The sequence below is a fragment of the Lissotriton vulgaris genome, chromosome 12 (genome assembly GCF_964263255.1).
Source record: "Lissotriton vulgaris chromosome 12, aLisVul1.2, whole genome shotgun sequence".
NCBI lineage: Eukaryota > Metazoa > Chordata > Amphibia > Caudata > Salamandridae > Lissotriton > Lissotriton vulgaris.
Genome location: NC_141700.1, coordinates 412,489,564 through 412,516,705, shown reverse-complemented (window position 1 = coordinate 412,516,705; position 27,142 = coordinate 412,489,564). Strand labels below are relative to the sequence as shown.

At 48.1% G+C, this 27,142-nt stretch overlaps 1 protein-coding gene across 4 annotated transcripts in view; it reads left to right on the top strand.

Moving 5' to 3' along the window:
* Nucleotides 1–27,142, top strand: part of RPGRIP1L (RPGRIP1 like) — a 1,159,147-nt gene that overhangs the window by 1,048,470 nt on the left and 83,535 nt on the right. For all 4 annotated transcript variants that reach the window (XM_086945185.1, XM_086945184.1, XM_086945187.1 and 1 more), the window contains exon 25: nucleotides 834–967. In XM_086945185.1, the coding sequence (XP_086801311.1) occupies nucleotides 834–967 (134 nt within the window). The remainder of the gene's footprint in view (nucleotides 1–833; nucleotides 968–27,142) is intronic.

Here is a 27,142-nt window from a genome sequence, read left to right as displayed (position 1 = left end):
AGGAAGGGCCTGAAGACCCGGCTATTTACTGCTTAGTTTCTGAATTGTTAAGCTTTAGCCTTTAAATTAATCTGAGTGAATGCCTGATGTTGGTTGACAAACGTCTAGATGCCCCAGGGTATTAGCTGCGCTATATAAATAAATAAATAAGAAAACAAGATTTGAACAAAAGCTATTGCTGAGTGGCAACAATGAAGGACTGATAAAGACACACCACCTAATCAATCTCTATACAGTGGTATCCTGACTTAGGCCCTTACTACAAGTGGATCTTAAATAGAAGTGGGGCTGATAACAGATGTTACCAGGGGTATCAGAAATGGAAGTTTTTGTTTTTCACACAGTGGTTTCAGCTGTTCAAGGTAGGTTAATACATATCTGAATCTGTGCAGAAACACCAATTCCCACCTGTTATTCCCCAAAACATGTCATCATCCCCTTTATTACTCCTGAATTAGTGAGACCATGGTAACGGTAATGCTGGATAGGAAATAAAAGGGATTTTAATGGGCCACTTGTAATGAAGATCCTTGGCTTTATATGGTATTGCAAGATGGAACTCTGTTGCCTTCTGACAAAACCTGACAATTGCCTGCTGACAGTAACCTACATTAGTGTTCCTTACAGCCTATCATAAGAATGATCAGGAACTACTGAATTATCTAGGTCAGGAATACATTATTTTCCTCAATTCCAAACAAACACAAATGATCCATGAAAGCTCTTATGTTCTGTGATTTCTGATTAAATTATAGGTCTCTATAGTGCTAAGACAACCACACAACATTTCATGTGGTTGGTAAACTGAATATCTTAAATTTTCTTCTGTGTAGAGTGCGATTTACAGTCGTTAGTGAGCCTCCTGATGATGAGCAGGAGCTGGATTGTGAAGATATTGGCTTTGCCTTCGTCAGCCTGACCGAGATATTTAGAACTGCAAAGGATGTAATTGAACAGAACATTGACAGTAAGTTTCAGTAACTATCTTCAAGTGTTTTAGCTTTGATAACTATTTAAGGATGTACCTCTCTTACTACATTCTCAGAATCTGTCTTATTCATGTACCCTTTGTAATTTTCTTAGAAGACTTATATACTTCAGATTAAATTAGTCCTCAAAGATTCAGGACCAGAAATAAAATAATAATATGTTTAAATGTTTTTTTAATTTCTCCTTGTAAGGTTATACGTTTCTCATCGTAAGACTAACCTGCATCAACGATATTTACTTTCAGTACTAATTACTTTTTTTTAGTAATTGTTTTGATAGCAGTTTATTTTACAGTATTTTTAATCACTTATCTTTTCGCCGCTGGATTTGGATATCTGTTTATAACATTCACAATGTTATGTGGTTTACCCGATCAATGCCGCCAATATGCTAATTCTTGCTAGTGTTGCACTTCTGTAGCTGCTTCAGACAGCAAGGGATGGTAGGGAAAACACAGACGGCCATAGTCCTCAGCTAATACAGCGCTGCTTTAGTATGGTGGCTGTAGCAACCGTGGTAGGTGGCGTGGAGAGCGCACCAATACATGTACTGTCCAAAGGCAGAAACATTGCTGTCCATTTCTTGGGCGTTTGTCTTTTCCAACAAGGCTGAGCATATTACTATACTCCTCTTAGGGATTCTCCAGCATTGGCTCTTTGATTGATTCTGGCGCTTGCATAATGCCCAATCATCAAACAAGAATCCCTACAACAATTTACACTATTAAAAGCTAAATATTAACATGCCTGAAAGGCTTTTACACACTTTTCGTTCAGTGGAATCACAGGCAATATCAAAACTCCACCCATGGAGCTGCGAATGTACTGAATTAATTTACCCCCTGAGGGTACCATATGGCTGTCGTTATATACTACATGATGTTATCCACATGATACCAGAAAAAGATTTGCCGTCAAGCATCATATACAATATTAGGTTTTGCCCTTCTGATCTAAAGGATGTTAAACAAAACTAGTACTGGACACCACATCAAGTCAAGCATCTCCCCCTCCACAGAGGGTTCGGTACATTCAGGCCATGATTTCGATGTTTCAGAATGGAGCGCAAGTGCCAGTCCTGACAGTCTTGCGCTGGCTAGGCCTCCTAGGTTCCTGAATTCTGTTGGACACTCATGATCACTAACACTTTGGGCTCTCCAGTGATGTCTCTGCAGACAGTGTTTCCTACATAGTGAATATCTTCCATCACACTCTCCAGAGACACTGCAGCCGATCTGAAGTGGTGGAGTGTCGATGGTAATCTGATTCAAGGGAAGCTGTTCCAGCCCCCTCAGGTAGTGACAACTATTATTACAGATGCTTCCACCCTAGAGTGGTGAGCTCACCTCGAGGAACTGGGGATCAGAGACCTTTGGTCTTCAGAGGAGGAGAAGAGGTTGCACATCAACCTGTTGGAGTTCTGGGTGACCTGGCTGGTTCTCAAAGCCTTCCTACCTTCCTTTCGTGGTCAATCTGTCCAGATCTTGATGGACAATATGACTGTGATGTGGTACATCGACATGCAGAGAGGGGTAGTGTTGCACTTTTTCTGTGACTCTTGTCCTGGGCTCTGAGCCATCAGATCTGGTTGATAGCCAACCATCTGGACAGGTTACTTGTGTACATGCATACAATTCCAGTCAGCATCAACTTACTGACCACAAGTGACTCCTTCATCTGGAGGTAGTCAAACACATCTTCAGTCTATGGGGGTTGCTTTTAGTGGACCTCTTTGGCACTTGTGAGAAGCTCACTGTATGGAATTCTGTGGCCTCTAGTATGTTTTGCAGGGAGCATTTGGTACATATTTCACTTGCAGTGAAACTTTCCACCTCACTTCATGTTTCCTCCTATATCCTTGATTCCTCAGGTCTTGAGGAAGGTCCGCCTTGACGGGGCCCTAGTCATTCTATCTGAGAGAGACATCTAGTCACAGATTCCTTAACTTAGAATATCCCCAGGCATCAGACTGGATCTGGAAAACTTCTGCAGCAGCACCTCTGCGCGCTGGGGGTGGCGCCGCACGTCTCCGCCCTGACGTTGTCAAGAGACGTGAAGTCAGCGGAGCCATACATGCCCCTTGACGTCGGTATTGTTCTTTTCTGCACCCTAACGCGGATCCTGGAAAACCAGCGGTTTCTTGGCCTATTTTCAAGCCTACTCGACGCCTTCGGCTTCGGGGAACAGTGTGCAATGCCTTTGGGCTTTAAGGCGTGTGAGACCTGGGCGCGTCCGATGTCTGTAACGGACCCGCCCGCCATCTGTATGTGGTGCCTAGGAGTGCACCATGACTCCAAATAGTGTGACGCCTGTCAAAAAATGAAACCTAAGTCCTTGAGGGAGCGTCGTATGAAATTGCTGGCAGCATGGCTCCTGCACCTTTGCGTTGCCGCTCTCCCTCTCGAGATCAAGCCCATTCCTGAGGTCATTCCCGCGGACGTCGTTCAGAGGCAGGTAAGCCCAAACGTAAGTCGCGGAGGTCTTTTGCCCATACATGTGACGCCAGCGCCTGTTCCTCTCGCTCCCTGCCAGGTACGGGCGTCCGGCAATCTCGTCCTCCGTACCCTCCCTTTTCAGGAGTCGGAGCGACGCGGGCCCAAATGGAGGCTTATTCCAAAGCACTCCACTCTTACTTTGGGTCACCCCCTCTTCCCTGTTACGCCTTCGGGTCCCACAGAGGTGGAAGGCACTCATGTCGGGTCCTTGCCAGTGGATTCGTACTCGGCGCCGGCGGTGTGCATCAACTCCGGTTCCGGAGTCGATACGACGCCAACGGGGCACGGCCCAGAGGGCCCTCCTATCGCCGGTCCAGCCCACCCCTTCAGTTACCGCATAGCCCTGCGTGACTTCCTGCGCTGACATCGGAGGCGGCACCAGGCTCAACACCCTGTGGACGTATTTCCTCCCCACATATTGCGGTGGGGTGGACGGCGCCCGGGCCGAGTCCCTTTGGAGGTCGTCGACGCCGAGATGACTTCAACTCGGCGTCGGTCGGCGTCGGTCGACGCCGGTGCCGACGTCCATGCACCCTCTTTTGCATGAGGTTGGAGTTCCTCCCAACTCCTCGGATGTCGATGCGACTCCCACACAGCGTTGGTCGACACCGGTGGCGGCGCATACGCCTCCTCTTTTGCAAGAGGTTGACGTTCCTCTGGACTCCCTAGATCTGAGGTCATTTCAGTCCATTGTTCAGGCGCAAAGTGTTGCGTGACCTTCGGATCAGCCTCCGGCTCCTCCACTTTTACTGTCTAGTGGACGGGTTAGTCTCTAACTGTCTCCTACCGATGGTTTATTGTCACCTCCCTGGATGGCAAATGAGGCTTGTGCTACCTACGCACGGGCTATTCACAGGGCGGCAGCTTATCTTCAATTTCAGCCCCCTGTGGTTTCCCTCCCTTCTGATCCTTTACCGGGTCTTCTCCACATGGGGCCTGTTGAGGTGGACCCTTTGCTGCCCCTTGGGGCATCTTTGTTTGACGTCATGCTTGGCACATGGGCGATGCCTTCCTCTGGTGACCCTGTTGATCGGGCCATTGCTCGTCGACACCGTCCTGCCCCGGATGATCCACTCTGCCTGTCCCTTCACCCTAGAGCTCAGGGCCTATTTGTTCAGGTGGCTTTTGACTTGCAGTTTTCCTCCGCTTTGCCATTGTTACCTCCCACCAGGGAGTGTAGGTGGTTGGACATGTGTGGTCGCCAGGTTTTCGTCTCTGCCAGTGCTGGCATCTGCGCATTAAATACGGCTTGCGTGTTTGCATGTGTGTCCTCCGCCCTTTGGGACTTGGTCGAGAGCCTTCTTCCTTCTTTTCCAGAAGGGCCGCGGGCAGAATTACTTCGCCTTCTGCTTGATGGCAGGGGAATAGCGCAATTTTCCCTCCGATCTTCCCTTGACGGAACTGACTCGGTGGGACGGGCTGTTGCACTGTCTGTGGCTTTGCACCGCCATGCATGGCTGCGCGACAGTAGTTTCCCAGACAGTTCGGATGCTCTTAGAGATCTGCCATTCAATTTCGTGGACGTTTTTGACCGCCACGCGGAATCGGCGGTCTCCCACCTCTTGTCTGGGCTACCATAAATCTTGCAGCATGACTTCCTGCCTTGTGATATGTTTTTCTTCTGCATAGGCAATGTTGCCTTGTTGGTTTGATTTCACACAAAAAAAGAACCAAACCCAGGTTTTTGCTTAGTGCCCGGATAGTGTAAGCGATTGTTCCCCCATTTCAGTATTCGTTCAGTACAGCCGGATGGCTTGTTCTGTCATCGTTCCACTGCTCTGAATGTGTGTTTTTCCCAAGAGGACCCCCCTCGCAGGGGTTGAGACTTACCGTATGTGGGGTATTTGCTGGCTATTGGGTGAATGCCTTAACCTTGGTACCTCCTATGAGTCTTCTTCACGGACATCCTTCTGGGGTCAGGCTGTCCTATTGTTCTGCTGCGATCCTCACGTTTGCATCGCTTTATTGCACTTCGGTTGCAATTGGCTCCAGTTGTCTGTAGTGCTTCTAGGCCTAGGCATGGGTTCCGTGCTGTGTGGCCTCTACCTCGCCTACCTTGACGCGGTCTATCTGTTTTTTCAGCGTTGCAGTGATCCTCTTGTCTATGATGGCTTCTCTTCTTTTGACGGCCACTGTCTCGGGCCCTTCTTCCCTTCAGTTCAGGCGCAGTTCTTTCATCGCTGACGCTTTGTCCTTGTTTTGCTCCATGGTCAAAAGCCATTGTGCGGCACGCTTAATACTATCGGCGCAAACTTGGGTGCATTCTGGTATGTCTGCTATCATATGGTGTTTGCGATGTTGCTTCTATGGTCAGCCCTTACTGGGCTTTTCTTTCAAGGTAGCGGATTTACCATGTCCATCTCTGCAGTACATTTTTTTATGGCCTCGTTTTCTGCCCACTTTCCCTAAAGCAGTTTTTTCCACATTCCCTGCTGCTTCAGCACAGGTGTGTTCCTTGCTTCTGCTTTGGGTTCATACTTTAACACTCTAGAGTGGAGTGTTCTCTTCAGGATACTCGCTTCTTGGGTCCCGGGACCTTTAGGTTGGTCCTGAATGTTTCCACTATCGTGCCTAGCTCCATCTCCTCCTCTGTCTTGCGGGGGACCGTTGCTCCTCCCAGGCGAGGGGCGGATGTCGCTTACAGCCCTGGACATTGTCCTGTCCAGTTCGGCTTCCACATGTCTGTTGTTACTTTTTGCGTGCTCTAGTCCATTATTGTGTTACTCTTCATTTTTGAGAGTCTTTCTTCTTATTCAATATCTGCTGTGCTCTTACACAGTGGAATTTTGTAGGCAACGTTCCTTCATGCGGTGTCCGTAGTCCTTGACCCGGTCTGCTTGTGCTACGAGCTCTTTTATAGGTGTACGGTGTGCCTGGTACCCTTTTTGCCGGTTGCCTTCTTGCTATTGCGTCTCTCGCATATGGGCTGCTCACCCTACCCTTCAGGAGGGTCTTTGCTATACTTCGTGTGGTTCTACCGTCCACATGGTCTGCTATGTACCTTCCGGTCTTCCACTTGACTATCGTTCTTCATGTAAGTCCTGTTTTGGGCACTTCTGCTGATTGCCATCGGCCCTTTTTCATGTCTCTGACAGACCGACTATGTACTGGCGTGTCTTCTGTTTTTAGTACCACCAGCACTTTCTGGCCGTAGGTTGGCATCCTGCCAATGCTGTCGCATGTATTTTAGCTCGTGCAGGTTTCAACAGTGCTTCTTTTCGCTGTTGCGCATACTGCACCGGTATGCACTAACTCTGTCATACCAGTTGCCATCTCTCTGGGTCCTAATTACGCTCGACATGCCGGATCCTGCGGATCTATCAGCCCCTAAGTTCAGTTCCACTCCTTGCGAAGTCATGCACTTTACTTTTCACACCTACATATCTAGTATGTGTTTTCTTTCTCTCACCCGGTATACATATGGGGGTTTTCATGCTGTTCTTTGCCGGCTTGTAGTGTCTTTGCCTCCCCATGTTTTCTGCTCTTTTATGAGGTTCATGTTCTGGTGTGTCTGCGCTGGATTGCAGTCCCAACCGTGTTTCGTCACCTTGTTGACTGCTGCGTTCCCTCGGGAACTTCACAGGGTTCAGTCGAAGACCCGCCTCCTCTTTGGGTATGGCTTTGGTATCTATTCTAAGTTAAGGAGTCTGCGGTTAGATATCTCTATCAGATGAACGAGTTACTTACCTTCGGTAACAATGTATCTGGTAGAGACACAGTCTAGCCGCAGATTTCTTAACGCCAGCCCGCCCATCCTCCCCGTTCTGCAAGGACCTTTTCAGGTTGGGTTTTCTATCCTCACCTTCCTCCGGGTGGCTTGACCTGTCTACAGGGTGACATTTTCACTTCACTCAGACACAAAATGTTTATTATGTTTTCATTGCTCTACTCGCCCGTTCACGTGATTTGGCGGTATGCTCATATGTCATGTGTCCTTTCCAAACCTGTGCCTGGATTGTTCAGTGTTTTTCCCACCCCCGCTCTCCTCTTCTCTGTTGCCTTGGGGTCTCTTACCACCCCTGCGACCCATTGGTTCAACTCTAGGGGCTCTGCCACATTCTATTGGTCTTTTATTGGGGTTACGACATCTCTTTCTGGGGACCTCTTATGGTGAAATTGTCCTTGATCCTATGTTATGGACTTGTTGTCCTTCATGGTTATACATTATAGTTGCAGTCTTTCGTCATCTGCCATGCTGTTTTTTCACATCTTCATCTACCTCCACAGGTGGTTTGGCCTTCGTATTTGTGGGGTTGCTTCTCAGAGCGGTGCTCTGCTCTTTCCTTTTACTTTTCAGGATACAATACCTGGCACTGTCCTTCATTTTTGCACACTGTTCCCATATTCTTACAGTTTTTGGTGGTTTTACCGCGTTGTGGCGGGGAAAGGTTTCTCCGACGAAAACTGATGTCAGCGCACCGGGAGGGGCATATATGGCTCCGCTGCTATCACGTCCGTGGACGAAGTCAGGCCGGAGCCGTGCGTCGCTGCCCGCGGCGTGCAGAGGTGCTGCTGCGGAAAAGTTTTCCAGATCCAGTCTGGTGCCTGGGGATATTCTAAGTTAAGGAATCTGCGGATAGACTGTGTCTCTATCAGAGACATCGTTACTGAAGGTAAGTAACTCGTTCGATAAGCCCAGACTGGCCAAAAAGGGTATAGTATGCAGACCTGATGTACCTTTCCCTGGGCCCCTACTCTATCTTCCTCAAAGCGTAGACCTCCTCTTGAAGTTGCAGGGGCAGGTTCTGCACCACAGCCTCCAGAGTCTCCTTCATGCCTGGAGATTGAGTGAGGCAACCTGAATGCTTTTTCTTTACTTCTTGAAGTGATGGATATCACGTAGCCTGGGCAAAGCACTACGCTACGCTTGCATAGTTTGCGAAGTTTGTGCTACTTAGCACTACGCGAATTGCACGTAGCACAGTGCAAACACACGTAGCATAGTGCAGCGTTCATTTTTTGCTTGCTTGCGGTCCTCAACGTCAAGTTGGCGACCGCAAGCAAGCAAAGTGACACCCCAGTGAGACTTTTTCCTCGTTCGCGATCAGCAACATCAAGTTGCCGATCGGGAACGTGGAAAATAAACCTCCCGGCGAACTTCTCAACGGGGGGAGGTCAGGTTTCTCATTGCGAGTGTTTGGGTATGCTCGCGACCGCTCGCGATGAGAAACTGCCAGTCCGCGTATAGAAAGCTGCTGCTCGAGTAGAAATCTACTCGCGCGGCAGAAAACGACCGCTTGCACTGTGCAAGATGCAGTTTGCACTGATTGCACAGTGCAGACAAGCATCCGACACTGCAATCAGTGCGAACAGCATCTTGCACAGTGCACTACTCAGTTTGCAAAGCTACGCCTAGGTCATGTAGTGCGAAAGTGCACTTCGCGTAGCTAAGCGTAGCGCTACTTCGCGAACTACACTCAGGGTTAGATATCACCCAGTGTGCCTACAGTAATTTCCACCAAAATAGTGTATTTGGCAGATGGAGTATGTTTGTGAAATGGTCTATAGATAATTTGGTAGATCCTCTTTAGACCCGATTACCCAATATCCTATAATTCGCCCTTTCACTGGCTCAACAAGGGTTCATATTAGGCAAAGTCAAGAGCTATTTCTCAGACTTTCTCTGTCTTCCAGACCAACTGTCCCTTTTCAAGCCACCTATAGTCACAAGGTATTTGGAAAGTCTTGATACAAGTTTACCTCCTTGCCTCCTATAATGTCACAACAGGAGCTGAATCTTGTTTTTAGATTTTTAATGGGCTCCCGGTATGAGATGTTGCACAGTTGCCTGTTGTGACTGCTTACTTTCAAGACAGTTTTTCTTATTGCCATCATATTGGCAAAATATATGAGCAAGTTGCTGGCATTAAGTGTTAAGCACCACTTCACTGCTTTCCTTCTTGACAGCCTGTTTCTCAATATTAGGGCTGCTTTCCTCCCAAAGGTGGTTACGCCCATTCATCTAGGCCAATCCACTACTCTGCTGGCTATCATTCCTTCCTTACATTCTTCGAAAGAAGAAAAGAGGCTCCACAGATTAGACCCCAAGTAAGTGGTCCACTTCTGTGTCAACAGGACCAAAGAGTTTAGAAATTACAACCAACTATTCATTAGTTATGCAGACAAGATGAAGGGGAAGGCAGTCCACAAGAGGACATTATCAAGATGGATCATGTTGTGCATCAAAATGTTATTCCTTGGCTCACACGCAACCACCAGAAGGCATCAGGTGCACTCTGGCAGAGCTAAATGTTCTACCTCTGAATTGGCAAGAAGGTTCCGATTGCAGAAATGTGCAAGTCTCCAACGTGGGCTTCTCTCCACACTTTTGCAAAGCATTACTGCTTGGACTCGGAAGTGTCAGAGGGAGGCCACTTTGCACAATTACTCCTACAGGAGTTCTTAGCAGAACAAACCATGCAACCACTGCCTGGTTAGGGACTGCTTGTAGAATGTATTCAAAAGGTGCAGAATATCAGAATGAAAAATTGCTTACCTTTGGTGAGTATCTTTCTGGTGAATACTGTTATCTACCTGCTATTCCTTACTGTCCTCCCTCCTACTCGTTTTATTGCTGGCAACTAAGTAAGTTTCTAAATAATGTCACTTCTCAATAAATTCTGTAAATTAGACTGCACCTGATTCATCCTAGGTCATTCTCATCTCCGCTTTCTTCGTCACGCTGACCTGAGTGGGGGTGTACCTGGGAAATCTGGGGTTTTCATGGTTTTATGTAGCTACAAGTTAAATTCCTGTTTAGTGTAACTGTCTTTTGGTCACTGATATCATCCCTAATCTGTATGGAAACGTGTTGCATTGTATATTTATAACATTTACACTTCCTAAGTTTTCGACCGCTTGGTGCCAGGCCTCCCCCACGCTGACTGACTGGCCGCAAGATCGAACTGACATGAAGTTTTATGTATTTTTAGAATCCTTCCAGTTTCCTTCACATGGGACATGTCTCTCCCAAGGCTTGTTAGAAATCTGTGTTCCCCTCGGTCTTCAGAGTGTGGGAATTTCAGACATAGGTGGGTTTTCTATGGTTTTGGCAGGGATCCTCTCACTGGACATGAGGGAATGTTTTTGATTGAATATATCCTAGGGGATGTCTGCGTCATTTGGGCACAGTGTCAGTTGGCCCCTGGGGAACTTATTAACCCAGCAGTTTCTGAAATCTAGAGACACCTGGGGATCTGTGACATAGCCTGCATGAATCCCAACAGGTTGTATTACTCTGACTCCACGGCAAATGTCAAAGTAGGGGAAAATAATTCTTCTTTTTTCTATGACAGAATACTCAGGAAGCTCAGGAAAAGGTCTTACAATTCACACTTCTCCCAATACAAACGGTTCCCCATATGTTTGGATGAGTCAGATTAGGCCAGGATGGTGCCCAAATAAAGACTGCATTGACAGTATACAGACTTCACATGTCACTTATTTGGTCTGTTACTGTCAGTTACAACAGCCCATCCTGGAACACTGGCAGTGGTGGTTTAAGGCGTGGAGGCTGTGCCCTACTGAAATTCCATCACATTCCTGCACAAATATTAAATAGATTCATTTATTTAGACATATGAGTGAAGCTCTCAACAAATCAATGTATTTAAGTCCGGGCTGTCCGTCTCAGGCTGCCTGCCCTGCCTTGCTCTGAAGCAGGAGACGGGAGCCAGGTAGTAAATCAACTATGCACGATGCAGGGCTTACCGTTCTAAAGCCCTTCATTGCCATTGTAGCCTATGATAGAATCCACTGTAGGCCAGTGATGCTTTCATCACAGTTTCAGGCGTAGGAGTCGCCATCCCTGCGTGAGGTCAGTCATCCGTCATTCACAGGCATAGCTTCCACCCTTTATCATCTGCCACACGGAGGAGTGGATGCCAACGTGCGATTTAGTGCCTTGTCCTCGGTACTGGTAAGTGTTATAATGTTAATCTTAAGTTATGTATATTGTGCTAAGACCCATGCTAACATCCCTCACTGACACCACAAGCCCTGGCTGTACGTCACGGGCCCCTTTACAAGTAGAACAGCTGTATTTTTTTCCTCGCGAAATTGATCCAAAATACCAGCAGGGTTTTTGTTCCCTTGTGAAGTTGATCCAAATACCTGAGTCAAGCGCAAAGGGAGAAATATGTGCTTATAGTAAAGACTGTTATCTGCTGTAAGGCGGTAAAACTGGCCCTTTCTTCATGGCCTTAACGTTGATGCCAAAAATACGGATTGATTTACGATCAATGAATGTTAAAAACGTTAAGGCAATGCTTGTCAGCGATTTAGTTTTTCTCTTATTTCACATGTTTTACATAATCTTACATTCCCCTAGTGTGTTAGCTATTTTATCATGTTGTGTTTCAGAATTTTCTTCCGTGCATCTTACTACTCTTGCATATTGCATATTTTGAGCTTTGCCAGGTGTTTATGAGGGGTTTTCATTGAGTGCTCTGATGCTGAAGCCAAAGCAAAGTGCCCGTCAGTGGGTTGGCGTCTCTGCCGAGCACAGAACAATGGCCAAGCATTCCAGTTGCAATTGAAATTCTGTGGAAATGTGTGCAAAGGGGGGTACACAGATTTCCACATGTTTACAAGGCAAAAGCGAAAGGAAATAAATTGCTTAAATGTGAGTGAGTGAAGTGTATGTTTGGAAGTGGTGAAGTGAGGGAGAAGATGTGAAAAGAAGAGGCTGAAGAGGAAAAAGAAGTGGTTGAAGATGTGCAGATGGACGAGATGTGCAGAGAAAAAGGCATACATAACTAACATGAAACACACATACCTCAATACTATTTAACTCACAGACTCGCAATTTCAGAATTGAAACATTTCCAATGCTAAATATTTATAAGAAATTTACTCATTTATCTTAAACAGCTAACAACGACAATGCCAGTGTTGTTTGTCTAGATGCAATTACATCTCGTAGAGAAACCAAAATACCGATTGGGTGGCACACTATGGGAATCACAGAAATTTGTTTTACATGTTCCCTTTTAGAGTGCCCCTACTTTTTCCATCCCACTTAAAGACCTATCTGCACAAAGCTAATGCCACATGCAGTGCAAGACACTGGGCAAGCACACATTTTAAAGAGCTGAAGTTGTTGCGTTGTGCAATTAGCACATTACAGTAATTGCTGAACATACAAATGCAGTAAGATACGGGGGGAGTTTTAAATGTGTTTAATATTTCAAAACTATATGTTCCCACTGCTTTATAAGCCTTGCTTTATCACTAAATTAATTTGCTTTAAAATGTCCATTAAGCTTGCTCCGATCACTCGCTACATGTCTTTTATGCCCCACCACTTTCAAATGTCTCCAGCCACCACTGAACACTGGGTAGTGAAAATGTTGCTGCTCTCAACAAATTCTAGAGTTCGCCTTTAAAGAAATACGGGAAATTCTGTTTTGTGGCCAATGCTTGTCCTGGCATGGCATTTTTTTGAAAAAAAGGTGGTGGTATCCATGTAGTCACAATACTGAGTAAAATTCATGATGTCCAGTGTTCAGAAATGTCTGGGGTTGGTTGGCTTCCCTACATGGCACCAAAGTGTGTTTCTGTCCCCAGCGAGAAGTTGGGTTCTGGCCGAAGCTTCTCAGTGGGCTGCAGATGTGTGTTGTTTTTTTCACAGCGATGTGTGCTTGCGCGCTCTAGTGCGGAGCTAGTGAGGAGCCAAGTACTGTTTAGAATTTTTCAGAGGATAAGTGAAAATACGATCAACGTCCAGGCTCATCACTGGGTCTCAGACCTATGTGTGTGTTTGCACTCCAGTGAGGAACCAGGGTGCTGTTCCTTGGCTCCAAAATGGAGTCACACACTGGTTTCTTATTAAGCTACGGAAAATCCACATTATGGGTGGCTTGTTGCTGGGGATAAGGCACACTGTCGCCTTCAGACAGAGAAGCACTGGCAGACGAATGAGCTGTCTGAAACTGAATCAGGACGTAGGGATTAGAAGGGAGACACTAGGAAAAATCCTAATCTAACCCCTTCCAATACCCATCTCCATATTCCTTTTTTCTGTTGTTGGGTTAATGGGAGGGAGGATGTGAGGAGCTAGACCGCTGTCCCTGCTTTATCCCCCTATCTCTCCCCCCCCCACCAACAGAAAAAAGTACCTCAAGTTGGTGCTTATTGCTATGAATGAGCTACGGGCTACGTGCAGTGTGCAGCGTGAGCACAAACTTAATTTTGGATCTGGCAACCTTGAACGTGGTATTACACAATCAGGGTCCAACACATAAAGGGGGCCATTTGTTGGACCCTATCTTTTCCAACTTGGCCCACATACAATGCCGCCCAGCACTCCCCATCCACTTGTCAGATCATTCACTGATCTGGTTTGACCTCTCCCTCGGGGACTTTCAGGTCCAGCCCAAATTTTTCACAACTACTGGAAAAAGCTTGACGTGGTCGCCTTCAAGCAGCATCTCAACTCCCACCTGCCCAATGATCAGACTAATAGGGACAATGTAGATGCAGTGGCAGCTAGTACTAACTCCTGGCTCATTGAAGCCATCAACAGCTGCCTGCCACCGTCCCACAAAAAACTAGTTACTCACAAACCTCCAGCCCCTTGGTTTAATGACCAATTAAAAACTTATAAATCACACTGCAAAAAATTAGAGTGAGCATGGAGAAAGGACTACTCTCCCACTGCAGATCAGGCCTACAAAAAGGAACTGAAGCGCTATCATAAAGCGTGCCATCAGGCCAGAACCACCTACGTCGCTAAAACAATAAACGACGCCGTAAATAAATCTAAAGTGCTTTTCGGGCTAGTCAAGGACTTAGCAGGATCAGGCACAGTGGCCGGACCACCGCCCCTGGACAGTTCCCAGTGTGAGGAGCTGGCCCAGTTCTTCACCACTAAGATTGAGAAAATCTATCAAGACATATCTGAGCATAATGAGGGTAAAACGTCCCGATCATAGACAACAGCCCTAGCCTCACGAGCATCCAGCCTGTTTCATATGCCCACCTGGACCAATGGCCAGACCTTAACTTGTCTTCGACATCAGCACATCTGGCTAAGATCAAATCAGGCTCACCTAACGATCCTCTCCCTGTCTCTGTCCTCAGACTTCTGGATGAGCCTCAGCTCGCCAGGATTTGCTCTACGCTCAATGCCTCACTACATCAGGCCAGTGTTCCTGCGTGTTGGAAGCACGCCATGGTTTCTCCTCTGCTGAAGAAACCTACGGCGGATCCTAAAATCCCCGCTAACTTCAGGCCGATTTCATTACTACCTATTTTTTCCAAAGTATTGGAAAGACACATCTACCAGCATCTGGCCCTGTTCGTCTCGACCAACAATTTGTTGCATGACTCCCAGTCAGGGTTTCGCCCAGGATTCTTGACAGAGACTACACTCTTGGGAGTCACCGAGAATCTTCATTGTATGCTCAACAGAGGGGACCCTGCCGCACTGATTCTATTAGACCTCAGCGCGGCCTTTGATACTATCTCCCACGCCATCCTACTTAGAGCACTGGGCTCCTTAGGTATTGGTGGCAAAGCCCTGAAATGGCTTGAATCTTTCCTGGCTGATAGGACTTTCCAAGTTTTTCTCCCACTCCTCGACGTCTAAGGTCCATGCTTCCCCATTTGGAGTTCCCCATGGCTCAATCCTCAGCCCTCTTCTTTTCAATTTATATGTTACTCCGCTAGCTCTCATTGCGAAGCGTGCTGGGCTCACGTTGTTTACTTATGCAGACGACTCGCAGTCTTCTCCCTCTCTCAATCGGATCAGTCCCCTACTTCCCTCCTTCAGTCGGGGCTCAGCGAAATAGCCACTTGGATGAACCAAAATTTGCTGAAGCTCAATGGGGGGAAATCAGAGATTCTTATCCTTGGGAATAAGCCTGATCTGTGGTGCTCCAAACACTGGCCGGCAGAAATGGGCCCCATTCCACCTGCATCTGCGCACGTCCGCAACCTGGGGGTGACCATAGATCAGGACCTTACAATACACTGCAGTCGCAAGCTATGAAAGTGGCAGCCAGATGTTTTGCCATCCTGCGCTGGTTGAGGAAGATACTGTGGATGTTGCCGACCGACACCCAGAGGTCTGTGGTCAACGCCTTGGTGACCTCCCGGTTCGACTACGGCAATGTACTCTACCTGGGGGCTACAAAGGCGGTTACCCGTCGCCTACAAATAGTCCAAAATGCTGCGGCGCGCTTACTTTGTGGCTGCAAAAGGAATGAACCCATTACAGGACATCTCAGGGAACTTAACTGGCTCCGAGTGGAGAGCTGTGTGAGGTTTAAAGCTCTAAGCTACATTTACAAAATAAAAGCAGGCACGGCTCCAAGATATTTGAAATCCCTGGTGACGACGTACTCCCCAACACGCACACTGCGGTCGTCTACCCAAGAACTCTTCTGTGTACCTAAGGTCAGGCTTGCTAGGATGGGCGGGAGGTCCTTTGCCGCCATGGGTCCTAGGCTCTGGAATTCCCTCCCGCTTGCCATTCGTGCAGAGAGCTGCTACGGCCGTTTTCGAAAAGCAGTTAAAACCTGGTTGTTTAACCAATAACCTATTACCCACTGTATGTTGCTCCTGTCTCCATTAGCGCCCGGGAAACCCTACTTGGGTAGCTGTTGCGCTCTATAAACTGAAAAAATAAATAATAAATAAATAAAGGGCAGTAATATATAACCCTTATCCTAACCTGTAGCCCCACCCACCATCTCAATCCTTGCATTGAACTGAGAGGAGCTAGGGAATCACTACCAAGTTGATGTGCGATTTTATTAGTGAAGTCACACCCATTAAAAGGGCAGCCTGGAAGTGAACACCGGGCCAACTCATTAAGGGGTTTGTTGGTGATCAGAAATATTCTGGCACTGGCAAGCATCTTCCCCCTAATCTCATGCTGTGAAGAATGGGGTAGACCAAAAAAACCTGAAATGTGTAATCATCACTAGGGCTTCCTGTGGGCACTGTTTCTTGGCATTTTTATATGTCAATAGTAGTGAAAAGGCTAAAACTAATTCTTGCCAATAAATAAATGCAACTGGAGAGAAATTGTTGATCTTTGTTGATTAAAAGAGTACCTAAAGAAACAAAACGTTTACATTCTCTGACTAATTAAGTTCTTCAAACAGGTGAATTGGGATCATTGGAAATTCAAAGTGCCTCTTGTCATAACCCCATAACCCCCATCAAGAGTTTCTGTGATTTGCTGATTGCCTTTATCACTTCAAATTAATAACTTTCAGACTGAAATCTGCCACGTCAGTCTTCACGAAGTTCATGGCAGCTGGTGTCTGTGTTACTCAGATGTCATAGTCATCACATCTTTCCTTACCTAAACTGCTGTGTCATCAAAAGCAAGTTGGAGTGCAGAAAAAGCTCCCCATGGATACCTGTCTCCACATTAATCGCTCACATGTTCCACTCGCTTTCATTCCTGGGGGCCATCCTAGTTACAACATTAGGAAGCAACATTAGTAAACGCCTTCCCTCATGAGGAAGCATCCATCAGATTCAGGCAAATTGAATAAGTCTATAAAGTACATTACATTGCACCATGCCAAGTCTATTGTGAGGGAATGTCATCCTCAATGCCCCTATATACTACTGCTGGTTCCAAATGCAGCTGCTGCCGGAGGTGTTAGACAGCCAGTCAGCATAAGCTCTTTTGACATCTGCATTCTAGCCATGTTCAAGATAAACAATGTTCTTCCTTAGTAGTCTCAACGACACATCAGGCAGGCTTTTAGTTCCATTCACAAAAGTTGCTTTTGTGGTAAAAATAGATGTCACTGGAAGACTGCAGGAACTATCTGACAAAAGCTTGTGGATAAGTCAAGAGACACATCTTCATGTCACCGTTCTGGAGCTAGGAGCCACCAGAAATGGTTGATAGTCATTTCTCTCTTGGATTCAATCTTCCTCGGTACTAATCAGAAAAGACAGCCCCACTCTATGTTCTACTTCAATTAGCAAAGACAGCAAGGTCACCTGTTTAACTGCAGTGGAATCTGGTGAATCAGTGAGCGATAACAGAGGGTAGTACAACTGTCTGGTGCCCGGAACAACTGGGCTAACGTTCAGCAGATGAACAGGAGAGTGTCATGGTTGTGAGCTGGCCCAGGCACAGCTTTACAAAGGGGCAATCATGCCCTAGATCTCTTCACCAATGAAACCAACAACAAATGGCGCTTACTCTCTCCCTCAACCACCCCATATTCTAAAGCAGGCACTGACAACCAGGGTCCAGCGGTGTGTCTTTTTGATAGGATGGTATTGTACATTTACATAAGCCTTCCTACTACTTTTCCTAATCCCCAGATTATGTGCAAAAAACTGGGAGCCATGTCATATGATCCTCATAGCCCCAGCATGGCCAAGACAGTATTGGTTTCCCTGCCAACTGCATCTGTCTAAAGTGCCTAACAATCCTTTCAGCGTGCACTTGTCCAGATTTCCGGCTCAAGTTATCCACAATCACCCAGCGTCTCTTAGCTTTGCAGTCTCTCTCCTGCGCACATTGAGCTTACTAACATACACATTCCACAGGACAACCGGTGAATTCGCGTCCATGGAGAAAGCAACCAAATCATATGAAGTCAAATGGAACAGCTTTTGTGTGCGCACGTTATACACCCACGGCAATCTCAGCATCACCAGATTCTGATGCTCCTTCCTCATTTAGGCCAAATTGGCACTCAAGCACAGGTGTCCTTCTGTTTGCTACTTCTCAATATTGCTTTTCGGTGGAGCAACAATTACTTTGCTTTTGTAGAAACATAAAGGAGTTTGTAAATTACTTCTTCTTAGACTTCTCTCTGGAGTGTGTTTCTCAAAGCGGGAGTTTAATGCGTTTCTGTCCCAGATTATGGAGACCCCATTGTTATGTTATGTTATGTTATGTTATGTTACTGGGCACTTAAAAAGCGCACAGCTACTCCACAGATTGTCCCGGTGCTGGAAGGACCCTGAGACTGACAGTGCGCTCACAAACAGGTAGACTTCATTTAAAGTTGGGAAAGCCAGATTTTTTATTTATTTCTGAAAGCAAGGAGATCCTGTGCCTGTCTTAAAGAAGTAGGCAGGCTATTCCATAACTGCGAGGCCACCACTTGAAAAGAGCGACCACCCATGCGTGAGCGGGAAAACTTGGAATGGTCGACAGACGCTGGGCAGAGGATCACAAGGTCCTTAGTGGGGCACAGTGCTGAATTGTATTCCTGATGTAGGGAGCACCTGTGTTGTGAAGGGCCTTGAAAGCTAAAACTAAATCTTTAAAGAGTGTTCTCTTCCGCACCGTGAGCCAGTGCAAGGACCTCAGGTGGGGGGTCATATGCGTCCTGGGGCCTACCATGAGTGTGGCTCTGGCTGCCGCATTATGTACCACCTCCAGACTGCCAAGTAGATAGTCTGGGAGGCCAAGGTACAAAGCATTGACGTAATCCAGCCTGGATATAATCAGGTCTTGGACTACGCTCTTCCTGTGTGAAATTGGGAGTAGCAGGAGGAAATTCCTAAACAGTTTCAGTAACCCAAAACACGTGCCAGCCACCGATTGGACCTGGGACTTCATGGACATGTCAGCGTCCAATTTAACCCCAAGGTCTTTCACAGTGGTTACTGAGCTAGCAGGGGGGGACATAATCTGAGGCCACCATTGGCGCCATTCCTTGCCTGGGTTGTGGCCAAAGAAGATATTTTCAGATTTTTCTGAGTTGCACAACATTCTGATAGATACATCTGCCGTGTGGATTCCTCACCTTGTGAATATCCCCCTTGCGTCAGCAACATTCGGAAATTCTTTTGTAGCCTCGCGCCGACGTGGACTCGGACGTCATAGAGACACGACATCGCTCGCGACTCCGCTGACGTCACCGACGCCTACAATAGGCCCACGCCGGCGTGATGACATCAGTTCCCTTTTTTCCGCGTCGTCGACGCTAACGGTTTAACGGGTTACTCTGTAGCTTCTAGTATCCTATTACTTTGTTTCCTTGTTTCTCCATTCTCTGACCTTTTTGCTCGATTGTCATGTCGACAAAGAAGACGGGGTTTAAGCCTTGTAGAGAATGTGGGAAGATGATGTCCGTTACGGACCCTCACCAAGACTGCATATGGTGTTTGAGCTCGGATCACGACGTTGAAGGTTGTTCATCGTGCCAGAAGATGAATCCGAAGGCTCTTCGAGAGCGGGAATCGAAGCTCCTGGTGGCCAAGCTTAAAGCAAGTAAAGTTAGAAAGTCTTCGAAGCACTCGAAGAGATCGAAGTCGAGATCCAGGTCGAGGTCTCGTGAGGCGTCGGCCTCGAAGTCCTCGTCTGACCACGCTTCCGGTTGTCGGAAAAAACATAAGAAGAGGAGGCATGAATCCCGTCATCATTCAGGGGATAAGTCTGGTTCAAGATCAAGGTCTCCCAGGAGGGTGAAGTCGAAGGTGATTCCTCCACATGTGTCGGATCAGGAAGGTGAGGCTTCGCCTTCGGAGTCGGTGGCCCGTTCTCCGACTCCGGTTCCGGATCCGACTCCGGCTCCGTCTCCGGCTCATTCTCCGACTCCGGATGACGCCGATGGAGTTCCTGTTGAGGGAGAGTCTTCGAATCCTGTTGAAGAGACAGATTCAAACCTACCTCGAAGTCATCCTGAGCATCCTGAGCATCCACCATTCCCGACACCAGGTCAGGACCCTTCCGCGTTTTTAAACGCGATGTATGGTGTTTTCTCTAGATCATGGTTCCCATCTGGTGCGCCTTTGGGTCCCATGGGTCCTATGTCCTTTAATTTGGGTGTTCCTCACTCATATGCTCCGGCACCATTCATGCCGTTTATGCCAACCCCGACTCTGCTGTGGCAGTACCAAGCTCCACCAGGGTCGACGCCGGTCCGCCCGAAGTCGACGACTCCGGCTCCGACGTCACCGGCTCCAAGCAAGTCTATGGATCCTCCTTCAAAGCCCTCGGATTCGGTTCCGAAGTCGGCTCCGGCGCCGTCGGATTCGGCTTTGGATTCGGCTGCACTTCGAGTCAAATTCAGGTCTCGAAGAGAAGCTCAACGTCTGCTTGAACAACAGAGGGTTGATGAGTCTTCTTCTGACATGGAGGAAGGCGAGCTGGATGGTGGCAGTTTCGACGACCTGGCAGAGGCAAGTGGTCTCAAGTTTTCCCCGGAATGGTCTTTGCCTTCGGGATCTGATACTCCCTCCAGGGATGTTCAACCGTATCATGTAGTCATGAAGAAGGCGGCTGGACTTTTGGGTTTGTCTTTGCCTACTGTCGAATTTAAGTCGAATTTACTGACTGAGGTTCTTCATTCTCCAAGTCAGGCAGTGGAGCCTTTACTTCCATTTAATGAAGCCTTAAAGGAACCCATTATGGAGGTATGAAAAAAGCCTTTCTCTGCTCCTGCAGTTTCCAAGAACGTGGCTAGGAGATATAGGGTGGCTCCTGAGGACCCTGCATTCTTGTCATCACACCCGTCTCCTGAGAGCTTGGTGATTCAGGCTGCATGTTCTAAAAAGTCGGTTGGGGCTTTTCCGCAGGTGCCTGGCGACAAAGAGGCCAAGAAACAGGACCAAATAGCTAAAAAGACTTTTTCTTCGGCTAGTATGGCACTGAAATCTACTAATGCCACTTGCCTTATGGGAAGATACATTCATGCTCTAATGGACTCTATGCGTTCATTAATCCCTAAGGTTCCAGAGGATAGCAGAAAAGACTTTGAGGAAGCCTTGTCTGATTCTCAAGCTGCTGCCCGTCAAGTCATCCAAAGCGGGCTTGATACTGCGGATTCTGTTGCGAGGATCATGGGCACTGCGGTTGCCACTAGGCGTTCAGCCTGGTTGAAGTCATCCGATTTTTCAACTGATGTGCAGTCTGCTTTATTGGATTTGCCTTTCGATGGTGAGGGGCTCTTTGGGAGAAAAGCAGACAATAATAATAATAATAATAATACTGAGTTTTATAGAGCGCAACAGCTACCTCCGTAGGAAGTGTCCCGGCGCTGGCATGGGCAGTGAGAGTCATAATGCAAGAGAGAAGAGATTTATTGCGTGAAAAGCCATGTTTTCAGTAGGCTTCTGAAGCAAGGTTCGGAGGGTGCTTGTTGGATTTCCTGTGGCAAGGTGTTCCAAAGCCGTGCCGTACTTACGGAAAAAGTTCTTCCACCTAAGCGCGCCCTTTTCACTCGAGGAACGTGGAGATGGACCTTATAGCTAGACCTTAGGAGTCTGGCCTGAAAATATCTAGGCAGCCGTTTTTTTAAGTAATTTGGGCAGGTCCCATGAAGGGCTCTGTAGGCCAAGGTGAGCGCCTTGAATTTTATGCGACTTGCCACAGGCAACCAGTGTAGCATGCGCAAATGGGGAGAAATGTGATGTCTAAAAGGGACCTGCCTGAGTAATCTAGCCGCTGAATTCTGCACGATTTGCATCTTTTGCAACAAAAACTTCGGAAGGCCTAAATAGAGGCCATTGGCATAGTCAAGCCTTGAAGTGATTGTGGCGTGGATAATCGTTTTGCGGCAGCTCACTGGGAGCAGTCGGAGAAATCTGCGTAGGCTCCTCAGTATACCAATGCATCCTCCGACGACCTTCTGTATCTGGGGAGCAAAGGATAGGCCATTATCCCATGTAACCCCCAAATTCTTTGCCTTTATGCTCGGAGATGGAGCGGGACCCATCTCTTCCGGCCACCAAAACTCAGCGGGGGGGTGGTCGCTTGTGCCAAAGAAGATCACCTCCGTTTTGCCTGCGTTTAATTTCAGTTTGTTGGTATTCATCCAACAGGCCACGTCGCGGAGGCAGCCCTTGCAGTTAGAAAATGCTGCCTCCGAAACCTCAGAGAATGGGAAGACCAGCTGGGTGTCATCAGCGTAGGAAATTGCAGTGACTCCCCAATTGGCAATCAGTGTGAACAGCGGGGCCAAGTAAATATTAAAAAGCAGCGGGCTCAGGGCAGAGCCCTGTGGGACCCCGCAGTTCAAACTCCTGGAATCTGAGGAGAAGGTACCAAGAGCCACCTTCTGCGATCTGTTGGACAGATAGGAGTGGAGCCAGCCTAATGCCTGGGCTTGGAGGCCGATCCCAGCCAGGCGTTGTAATAGCCTGTCGTGATCCACCGTATCAAAGGCGGCCGATAGATCCAGGAGCACCAGCATTGCCGATGCTCCTGAATCCAGCGACCACCTGACTGACTCGGCCACCTCAATCAGGGCGGTCTCGGTGCTGAAACCGGCTCTAAAGCCTGATTGTGTTTCATGCAGAGCGTTGCTGTCCTCCGTGAATTTATTTAGCTGCCGCTGGATTAATTTCTCAAGCATTTTACCCGGCGCTGCCAGTAAGGAAATGGGACGAAGATTACTCAAGTCTTCTGGGGCCCCGTTTGGCTTTTTTTTCAACGGGAGTAAAGTAGCATGCTTCCAGCACTCAGGGAACACTCCAGAAGAAATGGACACATTCCATATGTGCTGGAGAGTGGGTGCCACAAAATCCGCCATCACACTCCAGAGTTTCGGTGGGCAAGGATCATCAGGAGATCCTGATTTGCAACTGTTAATTTCCTGTATAACAGCCTCACGTGTGATTGGTTGAAATTGGCCCAAAGTTAGTTGCGGCGCTCTATACTCCATGACATCAGATTTAACAGGGCTTACTGCAGCAGTAAAAGAGTCAGATACTTTCAGAATTTTGTTCTCAAAATATTCAGATATAGTATCACAGAGTTTGTCAGACGGAGTCACATCCAGCTCAATACATCTGGGTTTAAAAAAAGACTGCACTATCTTGAACACTTCTTTGCTAGAGTGTTCTGCTTGCTGGATGGAAGTGAGGAAAAAAAGTTTCCTCGCAATTTTTATGGATTTGTGCAAAGCGCGGATGGCGGCCTTGTAACGTGCCTTCGCCAAGCTGCAGTAGTCCACCCTCCAAAGTCGCTCTAACTTTTTGCAGGCGGACTTCTCCGCCCTCAGTTCCTCAGAAAACCAGGGAGCGGAGGGGGAGTCTCTGCGGGACATAGCCCGTTTAGCTGGCGCAATGGAATTCACCATATCGCCAATCCATTTTGACATAGCCACTGCATCCTTATTAACATCAGATGAGAGTACAGGAGGGTTGTGGGCCAGGACAGGGCCTATGTTTTCAGGGATCAAGCTTTTCCACTGCCTCTTCAAAAAGGAGCGTCTCCCTGTTTTGGGCCCTGACCCGGGTAGCCTGACCGAGAATGGGATTAAAGCATGGTCCGACCAAGTTAGCTCTAGAGGTGAACCCACTACCAGATCATTCATATTGGAGAAGATTAGGTCAAGCATATGGCCTGCTTTGTGTGTGGGAGCTGTGCTGCATAGTGTCAAATTAGCGGCATTCAGTGTTGAAATAAGCCGCTCAGCAAGTGGACAAACCGCCGCCTCAGCATGCACATTGAAATCCCCTACAGCTATAAAGTAGGAATGGAGGACAGAGATTTGGACAATGGCGTCAATAGGCGCCAAAAGAGCTGTATCTGTGCCGTCTGGAGGACGGTAGATAACCATGCCTGCCAGGGATTGGCGGGGATTGATTTGTAGGCAGAAGAACAAGCCTTCCAACCCTACAATTGTAGTGGGTAATGAGGACGTGAGTTTATAGCAATCTCTGAAGAGAAGGGCCACCCCCCCGCCTCGCCTCCCATCCCCTCTATTAGAGAAACACATTTTATAACCAAGTGGCACCGCTAGGGCGATGGTAGGCATAGTGTGTTCATTCAGCCATGTTTCGGTTAAAAACATCGCATCCCACTCACCATCCTCAAGCAATAGCCAGATGTCATCGGCGTGTTTGGGCATGGACCGGCAATTTAAGAGTCCCATTTTCAAGCTGCAACAGCTTGAGTCAGGCCGGTCAGCAGAAATGTAAGTGGAGCTAGAGCCAGAGAGAGTAACCCAGCTCAACGGGAAACCGCACAGCGAGCAGACCTGCAGACTCTGATCAGCAGCTGGGTCCAATAGGGCTTTGCAAGGCAGCTTCGTATTGAAAGCAACCAGCTCCTCTTTGGACCAGACAATCCTGGCAGTGTCTGAGATCAAACCATCAGCGTGGCAGGCCCTGGCCGCGGTCCGGTCGCAGATGCGGCCTTGGAAAGATTCAAGGACAGCAGGGCGACGGCTAGATCTCTTGGTCTTCAGGTCAGAGGCTCTACGACCAGGAAATTTAGAGGTTTTGGTCGTTCCTTTCGTACATATAGACAAGGGCAGCAGCAGCAACAACAGCAGCAGCAGCAGAATACCTTGTATAGATCATACAGGGGGAAGCAGAGAGCACGTCCTCGAGGGCGTCAGCCCAATTCCTCCTCTACCTCCACCAACCCCCCAGCCACAGAAAAGCAGCCCTAGATCCGCCATTCAGGATCATGTAGGCCCAGTGGGGGGCCGGCTTACCCACTTTCTACGAGATTGGGAATCGGTTACATCAGATCTTTGGGTTCTCAATCTCGTAGAAAATGGGTATGCCCTTCCCTTTCGGGAATTCCCTCCCAATTACCCTCCTTGCCAAGGGTATTGCTCAGAGGAACATCTGTTTCTCCTTCAGGAGGAAGTCCAAACTCTATTGAGGAAAGGTGCGATAGAGGTGGTCCCAGAGCGGGAAAGGGGTCAGGGATGCTACTCCCGGTATTTCCTGATTCCCAAGAAGGATGGCAGGCTTCGTCCTATCCTGGATCTCAGGATCTTGAATTTTTACCTGAGGCAGGAGAAATTCAAGATGCTCACCCTTGCTCAGGTTCTTCAGGCTCTACTGGAAGAAGACTGGATGGTGTCGCTCGACTTGCAGGATGCATATTTCCACATCCCCATCCTGAAGTCGCACAGGAAGTATCTCCGTTTTACGGTGGGATCGCAGCACTATCAGTTTGCGGTCCTTCCGTTTGGACTTACTACTGCGCCTCGAGTCTTCACCAAGGTGATGGCAGTTGTGGCGGCGCATCTCAGAAGATCGGGGATTCCTGTATTCCCCTATCTGAACGACTGGCTGATCAAAGCGGAGTCGTCGGAGATTGTGCTTCATCATCTGCAGGAGACAACCCAGTTGTTGTACAGGTTGGGTTTTTCGATAAATGTACCCAAATCTCACCTGGTGCCCTCCCAGCGCAACCTGTTCATTGGTGCTGTACTGGACACAACTGTATGTCGTGCATTCCCTCCACCTCAAAGGATTCGCGACATACAGGTAATGGTCCCTTTATTTTACAATGGAGCGGTTGTTCCGGTCCTGAAGGTCCTTCGCCTGCTCGGTCTGATGGCTTCTTGCATTCTCCTGGTCAACCATGCACGCTGGCACATGAGGGCACTCCAGTGGTGCCTCCGCAGGCAGTGGTATCAGCACAACGGAGATCTCAGGGAGTCAGTGAAGATCTCCAGAGAAGCTGCAGCGGATCTGTCTTGGTGGGGCGTGGAAGGCAACCTGTCTCAGGGGAAGCCTTTTCATCTGCCTCCTCCGGTGGCCACTGTGATATCGGATGCATCCACTCTAGGGTGGGGTGCTCATCTGGGGGATCTGGAGGTCAAGGGTCTTTGGTCTCCAGAGGAAAGGTTGCTTCACATCAACCTTCTAGAATTGCGGGCGATTCGTTTAGCGCTCAAGGCCTTCCTCCCTTCCCTTCGCGGTCAGTCAGTTCAAGTCCTGACGGACAACACGACCGCGATGTGGTACATCAACAAACAGGGAGGAGTGGGATCGCAGTATCTCTGCAGGGAGGCACTGCGTCTCTGGTCCTGGGTTCAGGACCATCGGATTTGTCTGATGGCAAATCATCTGGCCGTGGTTCTGAACGTTCGGGCAGACGGTCTCAGTCGGCAGTTCTCTGCCGACCACGAGTGGAGGCTTCACCCGAAGGTGGTTCACAACATCTTTCAGATGTGGGGGACTCCTCGTGTGGACCTGTTTGCCACTTGCGAGAATGCTCACTGCCCGTCATTCTGCAGTCTCCAGTATCCGATGCAAGGAGCTTTGGGGGACGCGTTTCAGTTGAGCTGGGGAGGTCAGCTCCTTTACGCGTTTCCTCCCATACCCTTGATTCCTCGGGTTCTGAGGAAGATTCGCCAGGACCGGGCCCAAGTTATATTGGTCGCCCCGGATTGGCCAAGAAGGGTGTGGTACTCAGATCTTCTCCACCTCTCCTCTCACCGGCCGCTCCGTCTCCCTCTCAGGGCAGACCTCCTCTCTCAGATGGAGGGGCAGGTTCTACACCCCCACCTCCAGACATTACACCTTCATGCCTGGAGATTGAGCGGGGCAACCTGAATTCCTTTTCCCTCCCGCCTGACGTTGTGGATGTCATCTTATCCGCCAGGCGTGACTCCACTAAGTCCATCTATTCTTATAGATGGTCGAAATTTGTTGAGTGTTGTAGGGAGAAGTGTATTGACCCTGTGAGAGCCCATTTATCTGATATACTACTGTTTGCTCTTTCTCTGGCGCAACAGGGTCTTACTGTTGCTACTGTGAAGGGCTACCTTTCGGCGCTGTCAGCTTTTCTCTGCTTGCCTGACCAGCAGTCTCTTTTTAAGTCTCCCGTAGTCTTGAGATTTTTGAAGGGCCTCACAAATAAGTTCCCTCCTTCACCTTTTATTGTGCCTCAGTGGGATTTAAATCTTGTTTTGTCCTTTCTGATGGGTGCTCCGTTTGAGCCTCTTCACAAATGTCCCATGAGGCTTC